The sequence below is a fragment of the Anolis carolinensis genome, unplaced genomic scaffold (genome assembly GCF_035594765.1).
Source record: "Anolis carolinensis isolate JA03-04 unplaced genomic scaffold, rAnoCar3.1.pri scaffold_8, whole genome shotgun sequence".
In the NCBI taxonomy this organism is placed as follows: Eukaryota; Metazoa; Chordata; class Lepidosauria; order Squamata; family Dactyloidae; genus Anolis; species Anolis carolinensis.
Genome location: NW_026943819.1, coordinates 6079029 through 6103679, shown reverse-complemented (window position 1 = coordinate 6103679; position 24651 = coordinate 6079029). Strand labels below are relative to the sequence as shown.

The window sequence follows — 24651 nt, the reverse complement described above, 5'->3', positions numbered from 1 at the left end:
TATATCTGTAGGACAGTTTGACAAATATTTCAGGGGGAAATGCTTTCATAATATCAATGAATATTTTTTTCTTCTTCCTGACTTGCAAGGGTGTCTCTCTTTTCAAAACATTCCCTTGATTAAGAGTGAGGGAAGCTTTGCAAAAATAAACACACTGATAAGGGAGGAGAAGAGAGAAATAGATCACATTTTGCAAGCAATAGCCTGCAGGCTCCGTTGCCGGCCTTGACTTTGACTTGATTATGAGCCGGGGGAGGCTTTTTCAGCTCAAAAATAAGGGCTGAACAACTCGGCTTATCTTCGAGTATATATGGTAGCTCTGATTCAATTAGAAAATTGTCAGTTTTTGCTCCTAACTTTACTCCTGTCTTAACATGTTTGATACTACAGTAGTTCCAAACAATCATCCTCAAGGGATGTGTAGTGTGAAATTTCGCTAATATGGATATTTTTCTGTATGTTGTTGTGTAGGAGATTATTTCTGCAACAAGGGGAGAGATTGGCAAGGGGGCTGACTTACCTTGGAGCAAGGTGGCATGGTGATGTTCAGGTGGCAAAGAACATGCTGAAGCTCCTCGTATTTCATGGGTTTGCGTAGGAAGGACAACGAGCCACTTGCTTCCCGGCTGCTGTCTCGTACCTGCCCCAAAAACCCAGGAGGAGAAAGACGGTGGCGGAGATATAAGTGAGACTCAGGATCAGCCTTTACTCGGAAGAGTCTCACCACAACACAGCTTAGTCTCTTCTACTATGTGGTCATTGAATTTTAGTTAGAAGGGGTTGACAGATCCAACCTCCTTACAACTACAAGCTAAAGCACTCCTGAAGATGACCCGTCTTATCTATCCATAAAGGCTTCCAAAGAAGGTGTGTCCACCACCTTCACATACTGGAAACCAGTCACAGCTCATATTTGATCTTCCTTGAAGGATCCTCAAATGATTACGCTATATAACACAATTTTTGTTCCTGTGTTATAAATGTCATTTTCTAATTGGCTCTATCATAACAACATGGAAAAAGTTTAGTAAAGGTTTCCCCTGACGTTAAGTCCAGTCATGACTGACTTTGGGGGTTGGTGCTCATTTCCATTTCTAAGCCAAAGAGCCGGCGTTGTCCATAGACGTCTCCAAGCTCTTGTGGCCGGCATGACTGCATGGAGTGCCGTTACCTTCCCTATTGATCTACTCACATTTGCATGTTTTCGAACTGCAAGGTTGGTAGAAGCTGGGGCTAACAGCGGGTGCTCATTTCGCTCCCGGGATTTGAACCTGGGACCTTTTGGTCCGCAAGTTCAGCAGCTCAGCGCTTTAACACACTGTGCCACCAGGGCCCCCGGAAAAAGTTTATTAAACTGCAAAAACTTTGTTTCTGCAGGAGCAACATCTTGCACCACATTTTCAGTGTTTTTCAGTGAAGATCTCATTGAGTCTCAACCAATTCAACAGAGTTTGTAGCAGCCACAGAAACACAAGTTTCTGGAGTAGAACAACAAATTTCAAAGTAAGTAACACACATTGGGGGGTCCCGGTGGTGCAGTGTGTTAAAGCGCTGAGCTGCTGAACTTGCGGACTGAAAGGTCGCAGGTTTGAATCCAGGGAGCAGAATGAGCGCCTGCTGTTAGCCCCAGCTTCTGACACCTAGCAGTTTGAAAACGTGCAAATGTGAGTAGATCAATAGGTACCGCTCCGGCAGGAAGATAACAGCGCTCCATGTAGTCTTGTCTATGGCCACATGACCTTGGAGGTTTCTACGGACAACGCCAGCTCTTTGGCTTAGAAACGGAGATGAGAACCAACCCCCAGAGTTGGACACGACTGGACTTAACGTCAGGGGAAAACCTTTACCTTTATCTAACACACAATAAACAAATAATAAAAAATAAAAACTTTCAAACCAGGAACATTTTTTTTTCAAATAGTGTTGTCACTATTAGTGATGTTCGGGGAAGCTTCAGGACCAAAGTAGCTGGTGAACTCTTACATTTGTTTGGCCAAGTTTGGGGAAGCCTTGCAATTGAACAGACCGAAGCTCAGGATTTCTTCAAATTCTTTATGTAAATCTTCTCCTTAGTTCAGAAAGGGATTTCTATGGTCAGTGGCCATTCTGTCTCATTGAGGTTCCCAACCTCCATCCCAAATGACCCAAAACCCTTGCTAAAGAGAAAGGTCTCCAAAAAGAGTACCATATATACTCGAGTATAAGCCAACCCGAATATAAGCCGAGGCACCTAATTTTACCACAAAAAAACCTGGGAAAACATTGACTCCAGTATAAGCCGAGGGTGGTAAATTTCAGAAATAAAAATAGATACCAATAAAATTACATTAATTGAGGCATCAGTAGGTTAAATGTTTTGGAATATTTACATAAAGCTCAAATTTAAGATAAGACTGTCCAACTCTGATGAAATCATTATTCTCATCTCTTCAATGTAAATGTGCTTATGTATCCTTTTAATAATAATAGAGTAATATAGTCTTATCTTAAATTTGAGCTTTATGTAAATATTCAAAAACATTTAAACTACTGATGCCTCAATTAATGTAATTTTATTAGTTTTTTTTGTGGCAAAATTAGGTGCCTCGGCTTATATTCGGGCCGGCTTATACTCGAGTATATATGGTAATAATATCAACAATAATAGAGAGAAAAAACAAATGTATCATATATTCTTGAGTATAAGTTGACCCAAATATAAGCCAACCAGGACCCTTACCTGAGTATAAGCCGAGGGGGGCTTTTTCAGTCTTAAAAAAAGGGCTGAAAAACTAGGCTTATACTCAAGTATATACAGTATTTCTATTGTAATTTCACCCTACTACACAGACTTTCTTTCTTCTATTCCATCCAAAAAGATCATTTGGAAGTTATAAATACAGTGGCCCCTTATGGAGGACTTGGCTGCACTTGAAGCCTGTGGAGGTTTCTAAGGGCAATAAAGTCGGCCTTGGATGTCTAATGCTTGCCCACTCCTACAGTAGCCAATACAATTGGGGACAAGGGTAACATGGGACTCATATCGAAGCAAATTATACTCCTTCATTCTGCATTTGAGTCATATAACTCCAGGTCAAACTAGTAGGGAGTAATGGAGGGGCATTTCATCACAAGATGCCTTTGTTGCTTTGACCTCAAAGCCTCGCCTTGACCCGCTGAGCCTCACCTTAACTGGGATAATGAGACGGTTCTCATGGAATGACTGGAACAGGAAGCTGCGCTGCTGGGCGGCCTTCTTGATCGGCACCAGGTTCCCGGACAGCTCCGTATGGAGCGGCATCCCTTCCACCACCTGGAGAAGCAGACCGTACGTTCTCTAAGGAAGCCGTTCCTTAAAAATGTACATTTTAACTTGCACATGTGAAAGCAAATCAATAAATGACCACCCGACCAGACAGAAAATAAAGGAAAGGAAAAACCAAAGAAACCCCAGCTCCATCCACTTGAAAGTGAAAAAACGGATATGGGACAAGACCCTCCGAACCTCGATAAGGTGGATGAAGACAAAGACGAATTGGGATAAATATAAGGAACTGAAGAATTACAGCAAGAATAATGTATGTGAAGAAATGTAAATTTGAAGAAATACTAAGTATAGAACATTGATGAAATAAAATTTTGGAAATAATGGAGATGGACAGATTAATGTTTTTAACAAAAGAATGCACGGGATGACCTGAGACTCCAACAGACTGGAGACTGTTCAAAGAAGGCATGTATCAGTGCCAGATAATTAAGCAACGGAGAAATCAAATTTAAGAAGGAAGGAACGCGAATCAGACTAAAGAAAAAGGAAAGGACAAAATAAAGAAAGATAAATATCAACAATACAACAAACTAGAAGAATACACAAAGATGAAGATTGGGAAGTCAAGAAGCCCCCTCTCCCAACCATCCTACCCCTTGTCCCATTCCTACTCTTCTACCTTTTCCATCACTTACCATACCTGAAACATCTACCCACACTTACTGTACTCCCTTATAGATTTTTCCTACTATCCTATCATCTCTATTGTTCTCCCACTTTACTTGTAAAAGAAAAATACCCCTTCACCCCTCTTTTTTATTTTCCCTAATAAAAAATATATTTTAAAAAAAATAAATGACCACTGTAAAGAACACAATGCAGCAAGATTCCTATATCTCTGCAGGAAATATTCGTAGCTGGAGAGCAATTATCCGGTCCCAGCATACCAAAGAATTGCACTGGAGTGAGATCCTCTTTAGAAATAGGTTAGGCTAGACATGGGCAAACTTTGGCCCTCCAGGTGCTTTGGACTTCAATTCCCACAATTCCTAACAGCCGGTATTTGAAGTCCAAAGCACCCGGAGGGCCAAAATTTGCCCATGCCTGGTTAGACACTCTTCTATGATAACTTTTAGGGGAAAGATACCATAGAAACGTCTGTAGAACCTAACGTGTTTCCCCGAAAATAAGACAGTGTTTTATATTAATTTTTGCTCCGAAAGATGCACTAGGCCTTATTTTCAGGGGATATCTTATTTTTCCATGAAGAAGAATTCAGATTTATTGTTGAACAAAAAATGGACATTTATTATATACTGTACAGTAGTTGTCATCACAAACCAGCACAACCAGACAAACTGTGAATCCTATTGGATAAACACAGATGTCTATTCTAAACAATGTAATGAGCTATATAAAACACAATAATGGTTCAAAACATAAGTAGTACACAATATGTATATTAGAGCATCATATACATATTACATTCACAGAATCAATGTTCAATATACCATAGGACATTTAATTTATATAATATAATTTACAATAATATATAATAATTATAACATATTGTATATACATATAATATTCATATTATATTGTAATACAATGTAATACTAATAATACAATATAATATTAATTATATATTATGCTAGCTGTGCCCGGCCACGCGTTGCTGTGGCAAAGTGGTGGTGGTATTGGTTAAAAATTGTTGTGTAATTTTTATTTGATGTTATTTGTATTTTTAAATTATTTTTATTGTAAGTTATCTTTTTATTTATTATATTTTATTATTTTCTTGTATTATTTTTAGTTATTTTCTGTTATTATAGTATTTTATTGTATTAATTTTTTAGTGTTTTAAATTATTTTTTAGTGTTTTTAATTATTTTTATTGGGTTGCTAGGAGACCAAGTTGGAGGAGCTTAGCCTTCTAACTGGCAGCAATTGGATAAAAGCAATTATTCCTCTCTCTCTAATTAGGACTTTATTTTTCTTTTCTTTTTGTTGTATCAACCTAGAGCCATGGATGATGGGTTGTGTTGTCAAATTTCGAGGTTGGGGGGCCTGTCGTTTTGTTGTTTTGTTGGTCGCCGTGATTCCATCACTCTTTTATATATATAGATTTTACATGTAATATTACTAATAATATTACAATATATTGATACAGTACAATATAGTAATTTATTACCAGTATTGTACTATGCTAATAATATAATATTGTATGTAAATTTAATTTGTAAGCCGCTCTGAATCCCCTTTGGGGTGAGAAGGGTGGCATATAAATGTAGCTAATAAATAAATAAATAATATACACATTGTGTACTACTTATGTTTTGAACCATTATTGTGTTTTATATTGTGTTGAATCCTATCAAGAATTTCTTGTTAGTACCATTATTTCCATGTACAACAATCTACAGTACGTACATTTACCGATCCTGCATGCACTGGTGTTCTGTTTGGCGGTCATGCTTCCGAACACAAACTTTGCTAGGTCTTACTTTCAGGGGAGGCCTTATATTTAGCAATTCAGCAAAACCTCTACTAGGTCTTATTACCAGGGGATGTCTTATTTTTGGGGAAACAGGATAGTAAGTTCCTAAAGAGACTATTTTCCCCTGGGTGTTAAGAAAGTGAATCCACCAATATGGGTTCTGTGGATATGGGGGTCTTCCTGGATTTAGGAGTTTTTGTCACTCTTGCAGAAATAAAGTGAATCCAATCTTTGGAGAGCATGTTGGCAGAGCTGTACATGAACAGAGAACTTGAACATTATTTGGCAAAAGCTACCTCAATGTCCCGGCTGCGTGCGACTTCGGTGAAGTTCTCGTGCTGCTCCAGGGTCTTGTCCACCTTGTCGTCCGTCATGCAGTAGCAGCGCAGGCGGCCTTCCCGCCCGTCATTCATCTTCGCAAACACAACAAATTTGGCCATGTAGGGCACGGCGGCCAGGTCTTTGTACAGCAGGGTGGCAAAATGGACGGCTTCGGCGGTGCGCGGGCAATCTGCCAACCAGAACCTGTGCAGATGAAAAAAGAACAAAACCAGTTTGACCAGAGCTAAAGACCAGGAGGTACCCATACCTTGGGAATTCTTCTCCAGAAGTTAGTAATGTCCTCTTTGACTCTACCACATTTTAAACCTATACTTCTCCCTCAAAAGAAGCCGAGGTTGTGATTTGTCCCATGGACAACCTTTATGATTGAGCAGAGATCCAAGCTGTCATCTCACTGCTTCTAGTCAGACACATCAAAAAGCTTATACTAAGTCAAACCATCAGACCTTCCAGCTACAATGGCTTTCCAGGGATTCCTTCTTATTTTTACCCGAAGATGCCTAGTGATCTATCAGCATTGGTGTATTGAACAGGCTTGGCACTTTCTGAAATCAGACAGACTTGGTGCAATCGATTTATACCGTATATACTCGAGTATAAGTCGACCGACTATAAGCCAAGGCACCTAATTTTACCACAAAAAAACTGGGAAAACATTGACTCAAGTATAAGCCGAGAGCGGTAAATCTCAGAAATAAAAATACAGTAGAGTCTCACTTATCCAACATAAACGGGCCGGCAGAATGTTGGATAAGCGAATATGTTGGATAAGGAGGAGGCATTAAGGAAAAGCCTATTAAACATCAAATTAGGTTATGATTTTACAAATGAAGCACCAAAACATCATGTTAGACAACAAATTTGGCAGAAAAAGTAGTTCAATACTCAGTAATGCTATGTAGTAATTACTGTATTTATGAATTTAGCACCAAAATATCACGATATATTGAAAACATTGACTACAAAAATGGGTTGGATAATCCAGAACGTTGGATAAGCGAGTGTTGGATAAGTGAGACTCTACTGTAGATAATAATAAAATTACATTTTTGAATATTTACATAAAACTGTAATTTAAGGTAACACTGTCCAACTTTGATTAAATCATTATTCTCAACTTCTTCAATGTAAATGTGCTTATGTATCCTTTTAATAATACTAGAGCAAAATAATAAATGTAATAATAATAATAATAATAATAATAATAATAATAATAATAATAATAATAATAATAAATAATGACTTCAAAGACTCTGGCAGAAACCAGGGCAGGTGGTCCCAGTGGTGATGGACACATTGGGTGCCGTGCCAAAAGATCTCAGCCGGCATTTGGAAATAATAGACATTGAGAAAATTACGATCTGCCAACTGCAAAAGGCCACCCTGCTGGGATCTGCACGCATCATCCGAAAACATATCACACAGTCCTAGACACTTGGGAAGTGTTCAACTTGTGATTTTGTGATACGAAATCCAGCATATCTATTTTGTTTGCTGTGTCATAATAAAATAATAATAATAATAATGACAAAATTACGATCTGCCAACTGCAAAAGGCCACCCTACTGGGATCTACACGCATCATCCAAAAATACATCACACAGTCGATGACACTTGGGAAGTGTTCGACTTGTGATTTTGTGATACGAAATCCAGCATGTCTATCTTGTTTGCTGTGTCATAATAAAATAATAATAATAATAATAATAATAATAATAAATACAATAAAATAATAAATGTAACAATAGAGTAAATTAATAAATGTATTAACAATAATACAGTAAAACAATAAATGCAATAACAATAATAATATCAGAATGAAATAATAAATGTATTAATAATAATAATAAAATAGATTAAAATAAATGGAATAGTAGAAATAATAACGAGTAAAATGATAAATGGAGTAATAATGATATTAATAATAAGTAGAGTAAAATAAATGTAACAATGCCAATGATAATAGAGGAAAATAATAAATGTACCATATATACTCGAGTATAAGCCGACCCAAATATAAGCCAACCAGGACCCTCACACAAGTATAAGCCGAAGGGGGCTTTTTCAGTCTTAAAAAAAGGGCTGAAAAACTAGGCTTATACTCGAGTATGTACAGTAAGTATTAATGGTCCAAGTGAGGTGATGCCATGGCCTCCTCAACAACTATCTATGCATTGCCCATCATTATCCCCACCAGCCATGAACCTGATCCCTATGTGTGCCTTGACATACATGTGTGAAATAGCTACAATCAAGTAAACATGACTAGATCGTGGTTGCTGGGCTTGGCAATAAGCACAGGGCTAATCCTTGTGTGCTCTTAAATGATTAAGAGTCTCCATCCAATCCACATTAGCTTCAGGCTCACCTGGCAGATACATTGGTGGTGAAGTTTGCACACTCGTTGGCATAGACGAGTTTGGTGGTCCCGGTGATGTCCTCCCACTGCGCTGGGGCTGTTCCTCCTGCAGCAGAGAGTCAAAACACAAACAACATTTCCTTTTGGAGAGCAGTTAGGTTGAGCAAGAGATGCCAGCAAGCCAAGTCAGTCCCCAGCATATTTTCTCAGCTTAAAAATAATTGTTTACATTACAAAAAATTAAATAGTTGCACATTTTTATTTATTTTTAAACTGTTCTGCTATTTAATTTATCGTGTCAGAAGCAAATTGAGGAAACAGTTAAAATGTATTTTAAAACCGTTTGTTTTTTAAATACATTATAACTGTTAATGTGGGATTTGTGTATTGATAGTGTTTAAATGCAATTTGTGCCATGCTTGTATTGCAACAGATTGCATCATCCAGAATGTACCATAATGTGGAAAGAGTTAATTGCCAAGAAGCTATGATGACCTTGATGTGTGGCTGGAACTAGGGAGTATTCAGACACAAGTGTTTGTGCATAACGATTGCATCCGTTCAGTTGAGTTCTGTCTGCCTAGAGTTTGAGTCAAGTTCTGTTGGAGAACAGAATAGTCCTGTGTTCGTCTGTCATCTGCAAGGCTGTTTGTGTTGATTATTGCTGCATACAGTAAAACTTTGTAAATAGTTTTACCAACGTCTCTGAGTGTCTCTTCGTTCTGCATTCCACTGCTTCCATCCAACTACTGCTGCGCTGCAAATACTCTGATAATAACTGTATCCTCAAATATGTGGAGGACCAAAGGTTGGAAACCACTAATATGTATGTATGTATGTATTTATTTATTTATTATTTATAGCATTTATATTCCGCCCTTCTCACCCCGAAGGGGGCTCAGGGCGGATCACATTACACATACAGTAGAGTCTCACTTATCCAAGCCTCGCTTATCCAATCTTCTGGATTATCCAAGCCATTTTTGTAGTCAATGTTTTCAATATATCGTGATATTTTGGTGCTAAATTCGTAAATACAGTAATTACAACATAACATTACTGCATATTGAACCACCTTTTCTGTCAAATTTGTTGTATAACATGATGTTTTGGTGCTTAATTTGTAAAACCATAACCTAATTTGATGTGTAATAGGCTTTTCCTTAATCCCTCCTTATTATCCAAGATATTCACTTATCCAAGCTTCTGCCGGCCCGTTTAGCTTGGATAAGTGAGACTCTACTGTATAGGCAAACATTCAATGCCTTTTAACATAGAACAAAGACAAACAAACATAGACTCCGGGCGGGCCTCGAACTCATGACCTCCTGGTCAGAGTGATTCATTGCAGCTGCTCTCCAGCCTGTGCCACAGCCCCATTTCAGGGGCCCCTGGTGGCACAGTGTGTTAAAGCGCTGAGCTGCTGGACATGTGGACCAAAAGGTCCCAGGTTCCAATTCCGGGAGCGGAATTAGTGCCCGCTGTTAGCCCCAGCTCCTACCAACCTAGCAGTTCGAAAACATGACAATGTGATTAGATCAATAGGTACCGCTCCGGCGGGAAGGTAATGGTGCTCCATGCAGTCATGCCAACCATATGACTTTGGTGGTGTCTACGGACAACGCCGGCTCTTCGGCTTAGAAATGGAGATGAGCACCAACCCCCAGAGTCGATCACGACTGGACTTTACGTCAGGGGAAACCTTTACCTTTACCTTTCCATTTCAAGTCAAAGTACCAGCCATTTCCCCTTACCTATGACGCTGCAGAGAAGCCGGAGGCTGGTGGTATCGCCCTCTCCGCTGTCCCGGGGGTTCTCTCTCCAGGAGGGAGGCAGCGGGACACGCAGCCCAATGGGGCGGTGGAATTTCCTGCGGCGAGGCTCCACCGTCACAATGGGGCTGAACGTCGCCTGGTTCCCTAGTAGCTTCGTCACCAGCTCATCTGGCACCGGCTGGGCCTACGGGAAGAGCAGCAAAAGGGTCAGGGAGAGTTCCCCTTGGGAGACCTCTGCCAACCTCAGAAAAATGATACGTGAATCAATAGAGCAGGCCTGGGCAAACTTTGGCCCTCCAGGTGTTTTGGACTTCACCTCCCAGGTAGGAAGCAAGAAACTATCTGCCTCGTACCTGCAAAGCCAGCTTGACTTTTTTGGTGACGGCTGTTTCCGGGAACGTGGCCTGGACCAAAGGCACCAATGTGCTCTGCAAAGAGCCTCCTTCTGGACCAATCAGCTCACAGTCCTGGGACACGCGGGACATGACCACGAAGTAGAGGGGGAAGTCCGTGGTGATGATGCGGCAAATCCTCTTCTTTTCCAGTTCCTCGAGGCTCTCCAGCTCTGTAAAAAGGTGGCAGCGTCATATAGTGAAAAGTGTCTAAGTCAGGTGTCCCCAAACTAAGGCCCGTGGGCCGGATGCAGCCCTCCAAGGTCATTTACCTGGCCCCGTCCTAAACTTTAGACTTAGGGTCTCTTTGCTTACCTATGGTCTTATGAGATCATCTAGATGGTCTTTGAATGTCTCTTTGCTTAGCTACAGCCTATGAGACCATCTAGATGGCTTTTGGAGGTTACTTTCCTTACCTATGATCCTATGGGACCATCTAGATGGCCTTTGAGGGTCCCTTTCCTTATCTATGGTTTTACGGAATTGTCTAGATGACCTTTGGGGGCCCCTTTCCTTATCTATGGTCTTATGAAACCATCTAGAAGGTCTTTGAGGGTCCCTTTCCTTATCTATGGTCTTCTGATGGCCTTATGAGATCATCGAGATGGCCTTTGGGGGCCCCTTTCCTTACCTATGGTCTTATGAAACCATCTAGATGGTCTTTGAGGGTCCCTTTCCTTACCTATGGTCTTATGAAACCATCTAGATGGTCTTTGAGGGTCCCTTTCCTTACCTATGGTCTTATGAAACCATCTAGATGATCTTTGAGGGTCCCTTTCCTTATCTATGATCGTTTGATGGCCTTATGAGATCATCGAGATGGCCTTTTGGGGTCCCTTTCCTTACCTATGGTCTTATGAGACCATCTAGATAGTCTTTGGAGGTCTCTTGGCTTACCTATGGTCTCATGAGATCGTCTAGATCAGGGTCCCCAAACTAAGGCCCTCCAAGGTCATTGACCTGGCCCCTGTCCTAAACTTTAGACTTAGGGTTGACCTAAGTCTGAAATGACTTGAAGGCGCACAACAACAACAATCCTAATTTTGGACTATTTCATCATAATCCGGCCCCCTAACAGTCCGAGGGACTGTGAATCGGCCCTCCACTAAAAACGTTTGAGGACCCCTGGGGTAAGATATGAAAGCACTGATGCCTTGCCACCGAGAAAAACATCAATGCAATAGAAATACATCCAACCCTCCACATAGTATAGGGCTGGGGGCACAGGACCCCCACAAAATTGAAACATGCACTCCCCATGCATGCATACCTTCATCCATCCCGTTGAGGACCTGGTCCAGGTAGTTCTCTCCGTAGCGGCTGCGGTGTTCCTTCCACACAGAGCCGTTCTCGCTGCGCAGGATGACCAGCTCTCGGTCCCCGCGCCCGTGCGAAGCAAAGTGAGGGATTTCCACAATGACAGGACTGTAAGAGAACCAAGTGTCAATGGGTAGTGAAGCAGCAATCATGCTCATGTGGCAGATTAGGAAGAAACATGTTCCCTATCTAGCATTCGGAATAACAAGTCTTCAGGTCAGCAGTTCAGCCGGCACAAGGTTTTAACCCATTGCGCCACCGCAGCAATGACATGAAAAGTACTGATGAGCAAACTGCTATTACTGACCTGGGAACTTTTTGTGTAAACAACACATGTTTACTAGTCAGAGACAATGACTCCAAGTTACGGAAGTCAGAAACAATGACTCCTTATGTTAAGAACGAAAAACAACATTTATTCCGGAACTGATGGAGCTTCAGCAAGTCTTAGCTGAATGACAAGTTGTCAAACAATCACGAACAACAGCAGCAAAACGGTCCTACATAAGGAGACCCTTTTGTCTTCAAAAAGTGTGCCAGACTCCATGATTCCATGTCAAGAAATATCCAAACACAATAAAGGTTCAAAACATATGTTATAAACACAGTATGTATATTAGAGCATCATATACATTTAACGTTCACGAAAGTGTTCACAACAATAAAGTACAGTCAACTGTTGTAATACGCAGAAGTATCTAATAAAATATAATGTTTAAAGAAACTGCAATCTTAGAGGCTTAAATGCGGACTGGAGTCAAACCGACTTAAAGTAGTCTATGGTATTTAAACAATTTCTCAGGACTCCAATTTTTTTTTAACAACACAATGTGTATATTAGTGCATCATGCACAGTCAACTTTTACAAAACAATATATGATGATGTGGAACTAAAGGAATCAACTATAAATTCAATTGGCTTAAACCTGGCGTAGAGTCAAACCAACTCAGAGTCTCTGTAGTACTGGAAAAATTCTTCAGGACTCCACAGGTTTTGAAACAATTAGTCTAGATGATCAAACCCTGAGAATAAGATCTTATAGATATTTGGGATCCTGTGTTGATGATGTTGAGGATATAAGATATCTCTTGGAATTGCAGTATATTGGAAGTAGATTCAGTTTAATAGAAGTAAGCTCCCAAGCCAGGGGAACAGATTTAACGCAGATGTCGTTTCTGAGTAGCTGAATGTAGGTCAAAATAGGCTGTTTACTACTGGTTCCCGGGTTTACTCCAGTTTCGGTAACCCTTCTTTTGGTAAGCGGCAAATGTTTTTAAATTGTTGGCTCAGCTTCAGGTATTATGTTTGCAGTGTCAGTGTGCTGATTGTGGATTCTATAATGTGAGCCAGAGAAGGATGGTAAGTATGAATGTGAATGTATGCGAGTAAATGTGATGTTCCCCTTTTTGTCTGAGTAACTATTATAGCTATTATAAGACCCAGTGCTGGAGTCTGTGTGTCTACTCCTTTCTCTGAAAGTGCCTGATGCACTCTGTACTACTGAAAACCAATAAAATAATATTTAAGGTTCAAAAAGTATTAATGACTATGATGCCTAGGGCACCTTTGGCCCCTGATCCTGTGGCCATTACTGTCCAGGACGAAGAAGACTTGGATTTTTTCCCATGTCAGCAAGATTCAACTCCTTTCCAGATGCCTCATGTTGACATCTCAGAGCCAGAGCCAATTAAGGATGCCCTTGAAACTGTGCCGGCTCTCCCAGATTCTCTGGAAGGTTTAGTGTTTGATAGTAGGGCATTTGTACAAACAGAAAGATCGCAAAGACAAAGTTTGCGGACAAGCGCCAGATTAGCGAAGCGTGGAGACTATGGCTAAACCCTGTTCTCTAGGGAAGAATTTGGGAGTTAGACACCTGGCTGTGACTGTGACAAGCTCAGTTCTCTTGGGAAGTTTTAGGGAGTCAGGCACCTGCTTTGGGGGAGCTCATGAAGTTCAATAAAAGTACTGCGCTGAGAACTTTCCTTTGCGGTATCAACTTTACCTCTGACTGGAAAGCAACATCGTCTCTAGCTCCTGGAATTCAAGCGGCCTGTAGGTCCACTACTCTTGAGTAGACCGGGCCCAAGTTTGGACTGCGTTTCAGCTCCTGTTCATCTAGTTCCTGCCTTGCTTTGAAACCCTGCTTTTGGACATTTACTCCAGGGAACTCTTATTGCCTCTTTGATCCTTTTTCCCCACTCAATACTCGGGCCGAGTTTGAGTGTGTTTCGGTTGTGGGACTTTGGACTCTAATACTGGACATAAGACTATCACTTACTGGACTAATCTTGATCTTTTCTGGAAGATCAATTGCTTCAACTTTGCTGCTTATTTCCTTTTGAAACTGTATTTGCTTTAATAAAGATATTATATTGTTATTGGTCTCTGTGTTGGTTTTCGGTGCTCTCGCTGCCTTGGGGTGTAACAATGACAGACACGAGTTCTGCTGTTACAGGGAAATCTACCCATATCATCAGGGAAGATGTGTGCCGCAAGCCGCTCCATCGCGGATACCAGTCCTTACCTGAGGAACTGTGCTCCGGCCGGGCCGAGTGCAATAATCCTGCTGGCCAGTCCTTCTTCCTCGGCCAGAGGCGGAGGTGCTGGAAGTTTCTGAGGCTTGACCAGGCGGCAGGTGATGCGTGTGGGTGCTGCGCATGTCCGGGGTGGGATGATGACCCGGAGGCCGTTGTGCCGGCTGCCCCGCATTGATCCCCCGCGAGCATCCACCATGAAACTTACAAGGAATCTGCCAGAGGAGTGGAGAGAATGATAAGACTTAATGAACAAAATGTACTTGACAAAAGGCTCCCAAGAGTTTCAAGCTCACAACTAGAGAAGCAAACACTAGGCTTTATTTTCTTGCCTTTCTGAGAATCCCACTAATGTAAGGAAACAACGTACCCTGTGTGGACCGGGCTGGCCACTGGACTGATGTTGTCGGAGGTCTCCGTAGCAGGGCTGCTTGGGATGAGGGACTCTTCGTCAAATTCCTTGGAAGGCTAAATGGAAGATGGAGCCACATCTCTCATGAAAAATTCAGACCTACATAACAGCAGTCCTTGGAGAAAGACAGGTCTCTTCCCCACCAATATCCACACATATACAGTAGGGTTCTGGTTATTTGACAAAAACGGGCGGGCTGAATGTCAAATAACCAGATCTGACGGATAATAAAGGTAAAGGTTTTTCCCTAACGTTAAGTCTAGTCATGTCTGACTCTGGGGGTTGGTACTCATCTCCATTTTTAAGCTGAAGAGCCAGCGTTGTCCGTAGACCCCTCCAAGCTCATGTGGCCTCTGACATGACTGCATGGAGCGCCATTACCTTTCCGCCGGAGCGGTACCTATTGATCTACTCACATTGACATGTTTTCGAACTGCTAGATTGGCAGAAGTTGGAGCTAACAGCGGGCATTCACTCCGCTCCCTGGATTTGAACCTGGAACCGTTTGGTCTGCAGGTTCAGCAGCTCAGCGCTTTAACACACTGAGCCACCGGAGGCTCCCTGACGGAGGCCCTATTATCTGGCAAGCTGGTTGAAGGAAATGCCCCGTGCGCGTTGCTAGGTAGCTTGCTATCTACCTAGCAACGCGCACGGGTGCCTCCCAAGGAGCCTGGCACGTCAGATAATACAGAGTGTCAGTTAACCGGAAGTCGGTTAACCGGAACTCTACTGTAGATACGAAAATAACATTATTTCCCAAGTATTGATAAGAGAACGAATCTGGTGCCAGGCAGGCTTCTCTGGGAAAGGAACTTCAGGTATGATGAGCTGTAAACAAGTCCCTAATTTGGGTTACTATTAGCCTGGAATCTGAAGATGGAGGTACTCAGAGGATGAACCTGGTCAATACATGTAGGAGTCAAAATTTGGCCGAAGTGACCACCAATGCCCACCTGTTCTGGCTCCTCAGGCCGGATCAGTACCGTCTCCGGTGTGACACAAGGGATCCGTGGGATCGCTGGTGACTCTTCCCTCCTGAAAAAGCAAAAAGCAAGGAATGGTGAAAAGGGAATGCTATGCTTTTGTCACAATGAAAAATATGATATATGGTTTGAATGAATTGTATCAAAGGTGTACGGATGGGGCCTAATTTGGCAGAAGACCATTCTAAGATTAAGGCCTGCAATGACTAATTGCCGGCTTGCTGAACTGTAATTAAAAACTGTGATAAGAACTGTGACAGTGATAAGAGAAATGTTTGCATCTGTTAATCAGAGACAATGGAAATATTTACTGTATATACTTGAGTATAAGTCTAGTTTTAAGACTGAAAAAGCCCCCCTCGGCTTATACTCAGGTGAGGGTCATGGTTGGCTTATATTTGGGTCAGCTTATACTCAAGAATATATAATACATTTATTATTTTCCTCTATTATTATTGGTATTATTAAAAGGCAAAGGTTTCCCCTGACGTTAAGTCCAGTTGTGTCGGACTCTGGGGGTTGGTGCTCATCTCCATTTCTAAGCTGAAGAGCCGGCGTTGTCCATAGACACCTCCAAGGTCTTGTGGCCGGCATGACTGCATGGAGCGCTGTTACCTTCCTGCCGGAGCAGTACCTATTGATCTACTCACATTTGCATGTTTTCAAACTTTTTGGTATCTTTGGTATCTAGGGCCGGGCTGTGACGCAGCTGGCTAGTAACCAGCTGCAATAAATCACTACTGACCGAGAGGTCATGAGTTCGAAGCCCGGGTCGGGTTAAGCCCCCAACCATTAAATAGCCCGGCTTGCTGTTGACTTATGCAGTCCCGAAAGACAGTTGCATCTGTCAATTAGGGAAATTTAGGTACGCTTTATGCGGGAGGCTAATTTAACTAATTTACAACATCACAAAACTGCAAGCAAAACATGAGGAAAGGAATGAGGAAGTATAGCCACTAGTGGACAGTGAAGCAACAGCTCCCCCTGTGGCCGAAATCGTGAAGCTGGAAAAAAATGTTAAATGCCTCTGTGTCTGTCTATATATGTTGTTTGTCTGTTGGCATTGAATGTTTGCCATATATGTGTTCATTGTAATCGCCCTGAGTCCCCTTCGGGGTAAGAAGGGCAGAATATAAATACTGTAAATAAATAAATAAATAAATAAATATTTTAATTTCTGAAATTTACCACTCTCGGCTTATACTGGAGTCAATGTTTTGCCAGTTTTTTTGTGGTAAAATTAGGTGCCTCAGCTTATATTCGGGTCAGCTTATACTCGAGTATATACAGTAAGTTCCTTACATTAAGAAGGAAGTAAACACAAGGCCAACACCAATTAAGAAGAGTCAACATCCGTCCGGAAACTGAGATGGAATCAACATGTTCCAGGATGGAAGACGTTTGTCAGTAATTTACAACTTGTGGACAACATCAGAGGACATATTGCTATATAATAGACATGGGGTGCTCGAACCTTTTAAGCAGAGGACCGGTCCACAATCCTTCAGACTGTTGAGGGGCCGAATGATCATTTGAAAAAGAAATACGAACAAATCCCTATGCACACTGCACATGTCTTATTTGTAGTGCAAAACAACAACAACAATGAAAGAACAATAAAATATTTAAAAATGAAAACAATTTTAACCAACATAAACCTATCAGGATTTCAATGGGAAGTGTGGGCCTGCTTCTGGCCAATGAGATAGTCAAGTTAATTAGGATTGTTGTTGTTGTTGTTGTTGTGTGCCTTCAAGTCATTTCAAACTTTGGGCGAGCCTAAGTCTAAAATTAATTATTTATTCGTTTACTAAATTTATTTACTACATTTATATCCTGTCTTTCTCACCCCGAAGGGGACTCAGAGCAGCTGTATGTACATACAATATATTATATTATTAACATAGCACAATATTAGCATTATATGTTACTATACTGAACTATACCACTACACTGTAGTATTATATGTAATATATAACATTAATATTATATGGTATTATTATTAGTATTACATTGTATAACATGATAATATTATCAGTATCATATATTTATGTAATATATTATTAAAACTGATATAAAAATATTATATTGGGGCCGGGCTGTGGCGCAGCTGGCTAGTAACCAGCTGCTATAAATCACTACTGACCGAGAGGTCATGAGTTCGAAGCCCGGGTCGGGTTAAGCCTCCGACCATAAAAAAAAAAAAAATAGCCCCGGCTTGCTGTTGACCTAGCAGCCCCGAAAGACAGTTGCATCTGTCAAGTAGGGAAAATTTAGGGACGCTTTATGCGGGAGGCTAATTTAACTAATCTACAACACCATAAAACTGCTCACGAGGAAAAGAATGAGGAAGAACAGCCATCAATGGACGGTGAAGCAACAGCTCCCCCTGTGGCCGGAATTGTGAAGCTGGAAAGATGTTAAAAAAATGCCTCTGTGTCTGTCTAAAACTGAATGCTGTTTGTCTGTTGGTATTGAATGTTTGCCATATATGTGTTCATTGTAATCCGCCCTAAGTCCCCTTCGGGGTGAGAAGGGCGGAATATAAATACTGTAAATAATAAATAAATAAATAAATAAATAAATAAATAAATATTATAAATGAGGGCGGGGGCCAGGTAAATGACCTTGGAGGGCCGCATCTGGCCCCCGGGCCTTAGTTTGGGGACCCCTGTAATAGACCTTATGACAATCCAAAAAGTATGGCAGACCAGAGGAGTTGTTGGGACTGCTCTGCAAAACCGACACAGATCCCTCCCACTGCATTCCGTAGCCCAAGAAGCATGTCTTACGCATGATCCAGTTTGGGGACGAACTCCACGATTTCCCTCTCGTCGTCCTGATACTGATATTCCCGTTTGTGGGACTTGGGCCCAGGCAATTCCTCTCCTGCAAAGAGAACAGGGTTGAAAACAACAGGACGGCGGGGGGACTGGGCCCACGGCCAAGTGGAACAGACTGACATAAGCACCGTCTAAAGCAAAGCAGCTCAGCGTTTCTTGGCAAAGGGATAGCGGAAGAACATTAACCCTCCGGCTGCCCCAAACCCCGGCCTGAAAAGGGGGTGAAGGGCCCACTTATCCATAACAACGACAAAAACCAATTTGGGGCCCAGTGCATATGGCTGTTGCTTTCCACTTGGCTGGATCCCCCATTTCTCCAGTGAGGTCTGAAGACTGCAAGAAACAAATGGGTGGCAGCATCCACACAGTCCTAACAATTCCATGATTCCATCCTCCAAACATATCTATCTATTATACACTTGGGATCTTTGCTGCACTATACTGCATTTTAATTCATAAGGCACCCTGCCGGAAGGTACCGTAGACTCATGCTGGCAAAGATCTATCTCTGGGGATTTTCTACGTCCTCCACCACAACTGTAAGGTAACTTCTGAAGAAGTTCAATGTGTTGTCGAAGGCTTTCATGGCCGGGTTCACAGGGTTGTTGTATGTTTTCCGGGCTGTATGGCCATGTTCTAGAAGTATTCTCTCCCATGAAGGAATGTTTACAAAAAGAAAAAATAAATCTATATATATAAAAGAGTGATGGCATCAGGGCAGCGGACAAAACAACAAAACTACAGGCCCCCCAACCTCGAAATTTGACAATACAACCCATCATCCACGGCTCTAGGTTGATACAACAAAAAGAAAAGAAAAATAAAGTCCTAATTAGAGGGAGAGCAATAATTGTTTTTATCCAATTGCTGCCAGTTACAAGGCTAAGTTCTGCCCACTTGGTCTCCTAGCAACCTACTCAGCCCAGGGGACAGGCACAAGAGTTTGGAGAGACCCCTAAGGGCCATCCAGCCCAACCCTTTCTACTATGCATCAGGACACAATCCAAGTATTCACAACACATGGACAATGTATAAATACTATATAATACTACACAGGGACATAGACCACTATCCTCACCACTTTCACAGTACACAAACAACCAAATGCATACTAAACATAAAGACAACCATACAACAGACATTCAATACCACCACTACCTCAAACATTTTTCACCAACACCACCAGACAACGCCACAGCAACAGCTAGTGTTTATATAAGGATGGAGTTTATATAAGGATAAGTCCCTTGGATCTATATATATAAAAGGGTAATGAAATATCAGCCTAGGACAAAACAACAAAACTACACATCCCAGAAACACTAAACTTGGCAGCACAACCCCTCATCCATGCCTCTACGTTCATACAACAAAAAGGAAAGAAAAATAAAGTCCTAATTAAGTCCTAATTAAGCCGCCCCGAGTCCCCATTGGGGAGATGGTGGCGGGTTATAAATAAAGTTTTATTATTATTATTATTAATTAGAGGGAGGGGAATAATTGTTTTTATCCAATTGCTGCCAGTTAGAAGGCTAAGCTCCGCCCACTTGGTCTCCTAGCAACCCACTCAACCCAGGGGACAGGCAGAGTTAGGCCTCACTTAGGCCTCTTCCACACTGCCTATACAATACAGATTATCTGATTTTAACTGGATTATATGGCAGTGTAGACTCAAGGCCCTTCCACACAGCTATATAACCCATTTATAATGGACTTAACGTCAGGGGAAAACGTTTACCCTTTACCTTAACTACCACCAATTCCTCAATACTTTATTTCCCATACCACCATACTTCGCCACAGCAACGCGTGGCCGGGCACAGCTAGTAATAGTATAAAGTAAAGATAGTTAAACTTGTTTAACTTCAAAAATAAAAATAAACGACTAAAAGAAAATCAAAAGGACCACACCCGGAGCTCTGGAAATAACAGGATATATATAGCAACTGTTTACATGTAAGCTTTTTTTGTGTTGTTTTTTTTTTTTGCGTTGTGGTTGTTGGTTTTTTGTTTTGTTTTTTAAAATCCCCCTTTTTTTTTCAACTTGTGTATTGATATCACATTTTCCCGCTCACCCCTTTCCCTCAGTTACCCTTGTTGTCTTACATGTGTTTTATTGTATCGAGAAATGAGAATCTTTGTTGCTATAAGAAATGTATGGAGTTGCTTGGAAACCTCTCAATAAAAATTATTATTTTTTAAAAAACCAGAAGTATTCTCTCCTGACGTTTCGCCCACATCTATGGCAGGCATCCTCCGAGGTTGTGAGGTATGAAGAAACTAAGCAAGGAAGGTTTATATATCTGTGGAAGGTCCAGGGCGGGGGAAATAACTCTTGTCTGTTGGAGGCCAGTGTGAATGTTGTAATTAATCACCTTGATTAGCATTAAATGGCCTTCCAAGCTTCATGTCCTGGCCTGGGGGGGGATTCTTTGTTCAGAGTCGTTAGCTGCCCCCGATTGATTCATTTCTGGAATTCTTCTGTTTTCAGAGTGTTGCTCCTTATTTACTTTCTGATTTTGGAGTTTTTTAAATACTGGTATTAAAAACCAGAGCAACCAATATGATCTGTTTAAGATACTGTAAAACGAGAAGAATATATACTTATACATTTTGATTGATAAATTAATAATAATAATAATAATAATAATAATAATAATAATAATAAAACATGTATAAGTAGATAAAAAAAATGTGTAGTAGAGAGATATGTAGTGAAGTTGTAATGGAAAAGTTAAAAACGGATTAAAAATATGCTTCCTTCCAAGCTTCATGTCCTGGCCTGGGGGGGGGGGGGGGATTCTTTGTTCAGAGTCGTTAGCTGTCCCTGATTGATTCATGTCTGGAATTCTTCTGTTTTCGCCCACATCTATGGCAGGCATCCTCAGAGGTTGTGAGGTATGGAGAAACTAAGCAAGGAAGGTTTATATATATCTGTGGAAAGTCCAGGGTGAGAGAAGAACTCTTTGTCAGTTGGAGGCCAGTGTGGATGTTGCAGTTAATCACCTTAATTAATCACCAACCTGGACACAGTATATTATTTGAGAAGACAGAAATGCTGGACCACTCCAACAACTGTCATGCCAGACTACACAGAGAAGCCATTGAAATCCACAAACATGTGGACAACTTCAACAGAAAGGAGGAAACCATGAAAACGAACAAAATCTGGCTACCAGTATTTAAAAAATCCAAAAATCAGAACAGTAAATAAGAAGCGACACTCTGAAAACAGAGGAGTTCCAGACATGAATCAACCAGGGGCAGCTAACGACTCTGAACAAAGGATGCCCCCAGGCAGGAAAGGCCAGGAGATGAACCTTTCCAATGCTAATTAAGGTGATTAACTGCAACATTCACACTGGCTTACAACTGACAAAGAGTTCTTCTCTCACCCTGGACTTTCCACAGATATTAACTAACCTTCCTTGCTTAGTTTCTCCATACCTCACAACCTCGGAGGATGCCTGCCATAGATGTGGGTGGGCGAAACGTCAGGAGAGAATACTTCTGGAACATGGCCATACAGCCCGGAAAACATACAACAACCCTCTGAAGAAGTTGTCCAGCTGGCATTATCCGCAGCCTTGCTTCCCATGATACACACAAGAGGTGGGGAAATTCCATGTGAGAAGTATCCTGAAATCTGCATACGTTTTGTAAAATATTTCTAGGGCTGAACAAGAACGTTGAAGAGTATGTGTGTCCTCAGTTTTAAAAGAGAAAGGGATCCTATCACCTGCCTGGCTAGGTACGTATCGTAACGTGACTTCGGAGACAGGTGGGGGTTGTTTATAGCCTTGCCCACCTCTGAGGAACACACTTTAAAAAATTATTTGAAACCTCCCATCCAACACATTTTGGGTTTAAAAATATAAATGCTTACCAAGCCCTTCTGAACAGAGGCAAAGGTGGCTGAGCTGTTGTACCAGAGTAGCAACCCCTCTTTCAATGCACCTTGACCTCTCTGGAAAAAACATCCTCTGGTTCTTATATTGAAGAGTGCTATTGATCAGGCCGGGGCTGGGGCAGGGGCTGACTTTCCAAGCGGCGGGCATTCATTCATTCGTTCACTCATTCACCCCTTCCCTCCCCATGAGGAGACTACACAGTGTCCGGGGCAAAGGAGGGGCCACGAGGTGCGGACCAAGCCTTGGGCGGGTGGGGGGTCCCGTCCCCATCCCCGACCCCAGTTGCTGTCAATAGGAAAGGCTTTTAGGGTGGGCAGGAAGGGACGGTATTAGGGTCATTCCATGCCAAGGGGTCTAAAATTTTAAGATGTTCCCATCATCATGTCTCCAATTTTGTTCAAATTTTAGCTGTAGCACCAGTCAGGTGTAAAACCAAGTTCCCCAAAATGTGAGGTCTCTCACTGCAATAGTTAATAATAATAATAATAATTATTATTATTATTATTGACACAACGACGTTGTATGACACAGCAAACAAGATAGATATGCTGGATTTCGTTTCACAAAACCACAAGTTGAACACTTCCCAAGTGTCTAGGACTGTGTGATGTATTTTCGGATGATGCGTGCAGATCCCAGCAGGGTGGCCTTTTGCAGTTGGCAGATCGTAATTTTGTCAATGTCTATTGTTTCCAAATGCCGGCTGAGATCTTTTGGCACAGCACCCAGTGTGCCCATCACCACCGGGACCACCTGCACTGGTTTCTTCCAGAGTCGTTGAAGTTTCAATCTTGAGGTCCTGATAGTGGCTGAGTTTTTCCTGTTGTTTTTCATCAATGCGACTGTCACCTGGGATGGCAACATCAATTATCCAAACCTTGTTCTTTTCCACAACTGTGATGTCTGGTGTGTTGTCTGGTGTGTTGTATTATTATTATAACCTGGCTCTGGCTCACGAATGGGACCCTGAAGAAGGAGACAGAAGGCCTGATCCTTGCAGCCCAGGAGCAAGACATCAGAACAAAGGCAATTCAGGCCAAGATCGAAAAATCAGCTGATGACCCAAAATGCAGACTGTGCAAGGAAACCGACAAAACCATTGATCATATCCTCAGCTGCTGTAAGAAAATCGCACAGACAGACTACAAACAGAGGCACAACTATGTGGCCCAAATGATCCATTGGAACTTATGCCTCAAGTACCACCTCCCAGCAGCAAAGAACTGGTGGGATCACAATCCTGCAAAAGCATTGGAGAATGAACATGCAAAGATACTGTGGGACTTCCGAATCCAGACTGACAAAGTTCTGGAACACAACACACCAGACCTCACAGTTGTGGAAAAGAAAGAGGTTTGGATCATTGATGTCACCATCCCAGGTGACAGTCGCACTGACGAAAAACAACAGGAAAAACTCAGCCGCTATCAGGACCTCAAGATTGAACTTCAAAGACTATGGCAGAAACCAGTGCAGGTGGTCCCGAGGTGATGGGCACATTGAGTGCCGTGCCAAAAGATCTCAGCCAGCATTTGGAAACAACAGACATTAACAAAATTACGATCTGCCAGCTGCAAAAGGCCACCCTGCTGGGATCTGCGTGCATCATCCGAAAATACATCACACAGTTAAATGTCGTGTGCACGCTTGGTTTAACACCTGACTGGTGCGACAGGTGAAATTTGAACAAAATTGAAGACATAATGGTGGGAAGGTTTAGACCTTCCACTTGGCACGGGATGACCCTCTCGGGCCTCAGAGGAGGTGGAGAGGGAGAAGGGAGGACCAAGGGTGGAGGAGCAGCAGTGAGAAGCCAGAGCTTTGCAGAGCAAAAGAAGACCAGCTTGTCTTAGGAGAAGGGGCACAATGAACCACCCCACACCCCACACACCCCAGTGCCTCTTGTTTGCAGGTTGTGCCGGCTGGTGCGTAGCAGCAATGGGATGGTGTCCGATCATGCAGCTCCCCTCCCCTCCCCGCCCAACCACCGAGTGGGCAACGGGGCCCACCGGGAGCCACGCGTGGCATGGGATGGAGA

At 42.0% G+C, this 24651-nt stretch overlaps 1 protein-coding gene across 11 annotated transcripts in view; it reads right to left on the bottom strand.

Annotated features, from left to right (window-relative positions):
* Window positions 1–24651, bottom strand: part of ank1 (ankyrin 1) — a 232977-nt gene that overhangs the window by 40999 nt on the left and 167327 nt on the right. For 9 of the 11 annotated variants that reach the window (XR_010000500.1, XM_062961437.1, XM_062961428.1 and 6 more), the window contains 12 exons: window positions 22589–22669; window positions 18652–18748; window positions 15830–15911; window positions 14835–14932; window positions 14455–14679; window positions 11883–12037; window positions 10574–10785; window positions 10200–10404; window positions 8455–8551; window positions 6041–6269; window positions 3167–3292; window positions 521–640 (listed from right to left, as the gene is read on the bottom strand). Coding sequence is in view for 10 of the 11 variants with exons in the window: in XM_062961437.1 (XP_062817507.1) it covers window positions 521–640; window positions 3167–3292; window positions 6041–6269; window positions 8455–8551; window positions 10200–10404; window positions 10574–10785; window positions 11883–12037; window positions 14455–14679; window positions 14835–14932; window positions 15830–15911; window positions 18652–18748; window positions 22589–22669 (1727 nt within the window). In the remaining variant the exon portion in view is untranslated. The remainder of the gene's footprint in view (window positions 1–520; window positions 641–3166; window positions 3293–6040; window positions 6270–8454; window positions 8552–10199; window positions 10405–10573; window positions 10786–11882; window positions 12038–14454; window positions 14680–14834; window positions 14933–15829; window positions 15912–18651; window positions 18749–22588; window positions 22670–24651) is intronic. The other 2 variants (XM_062961434.1, XM_062961432.1) reach the window with 1 other exon arrangement.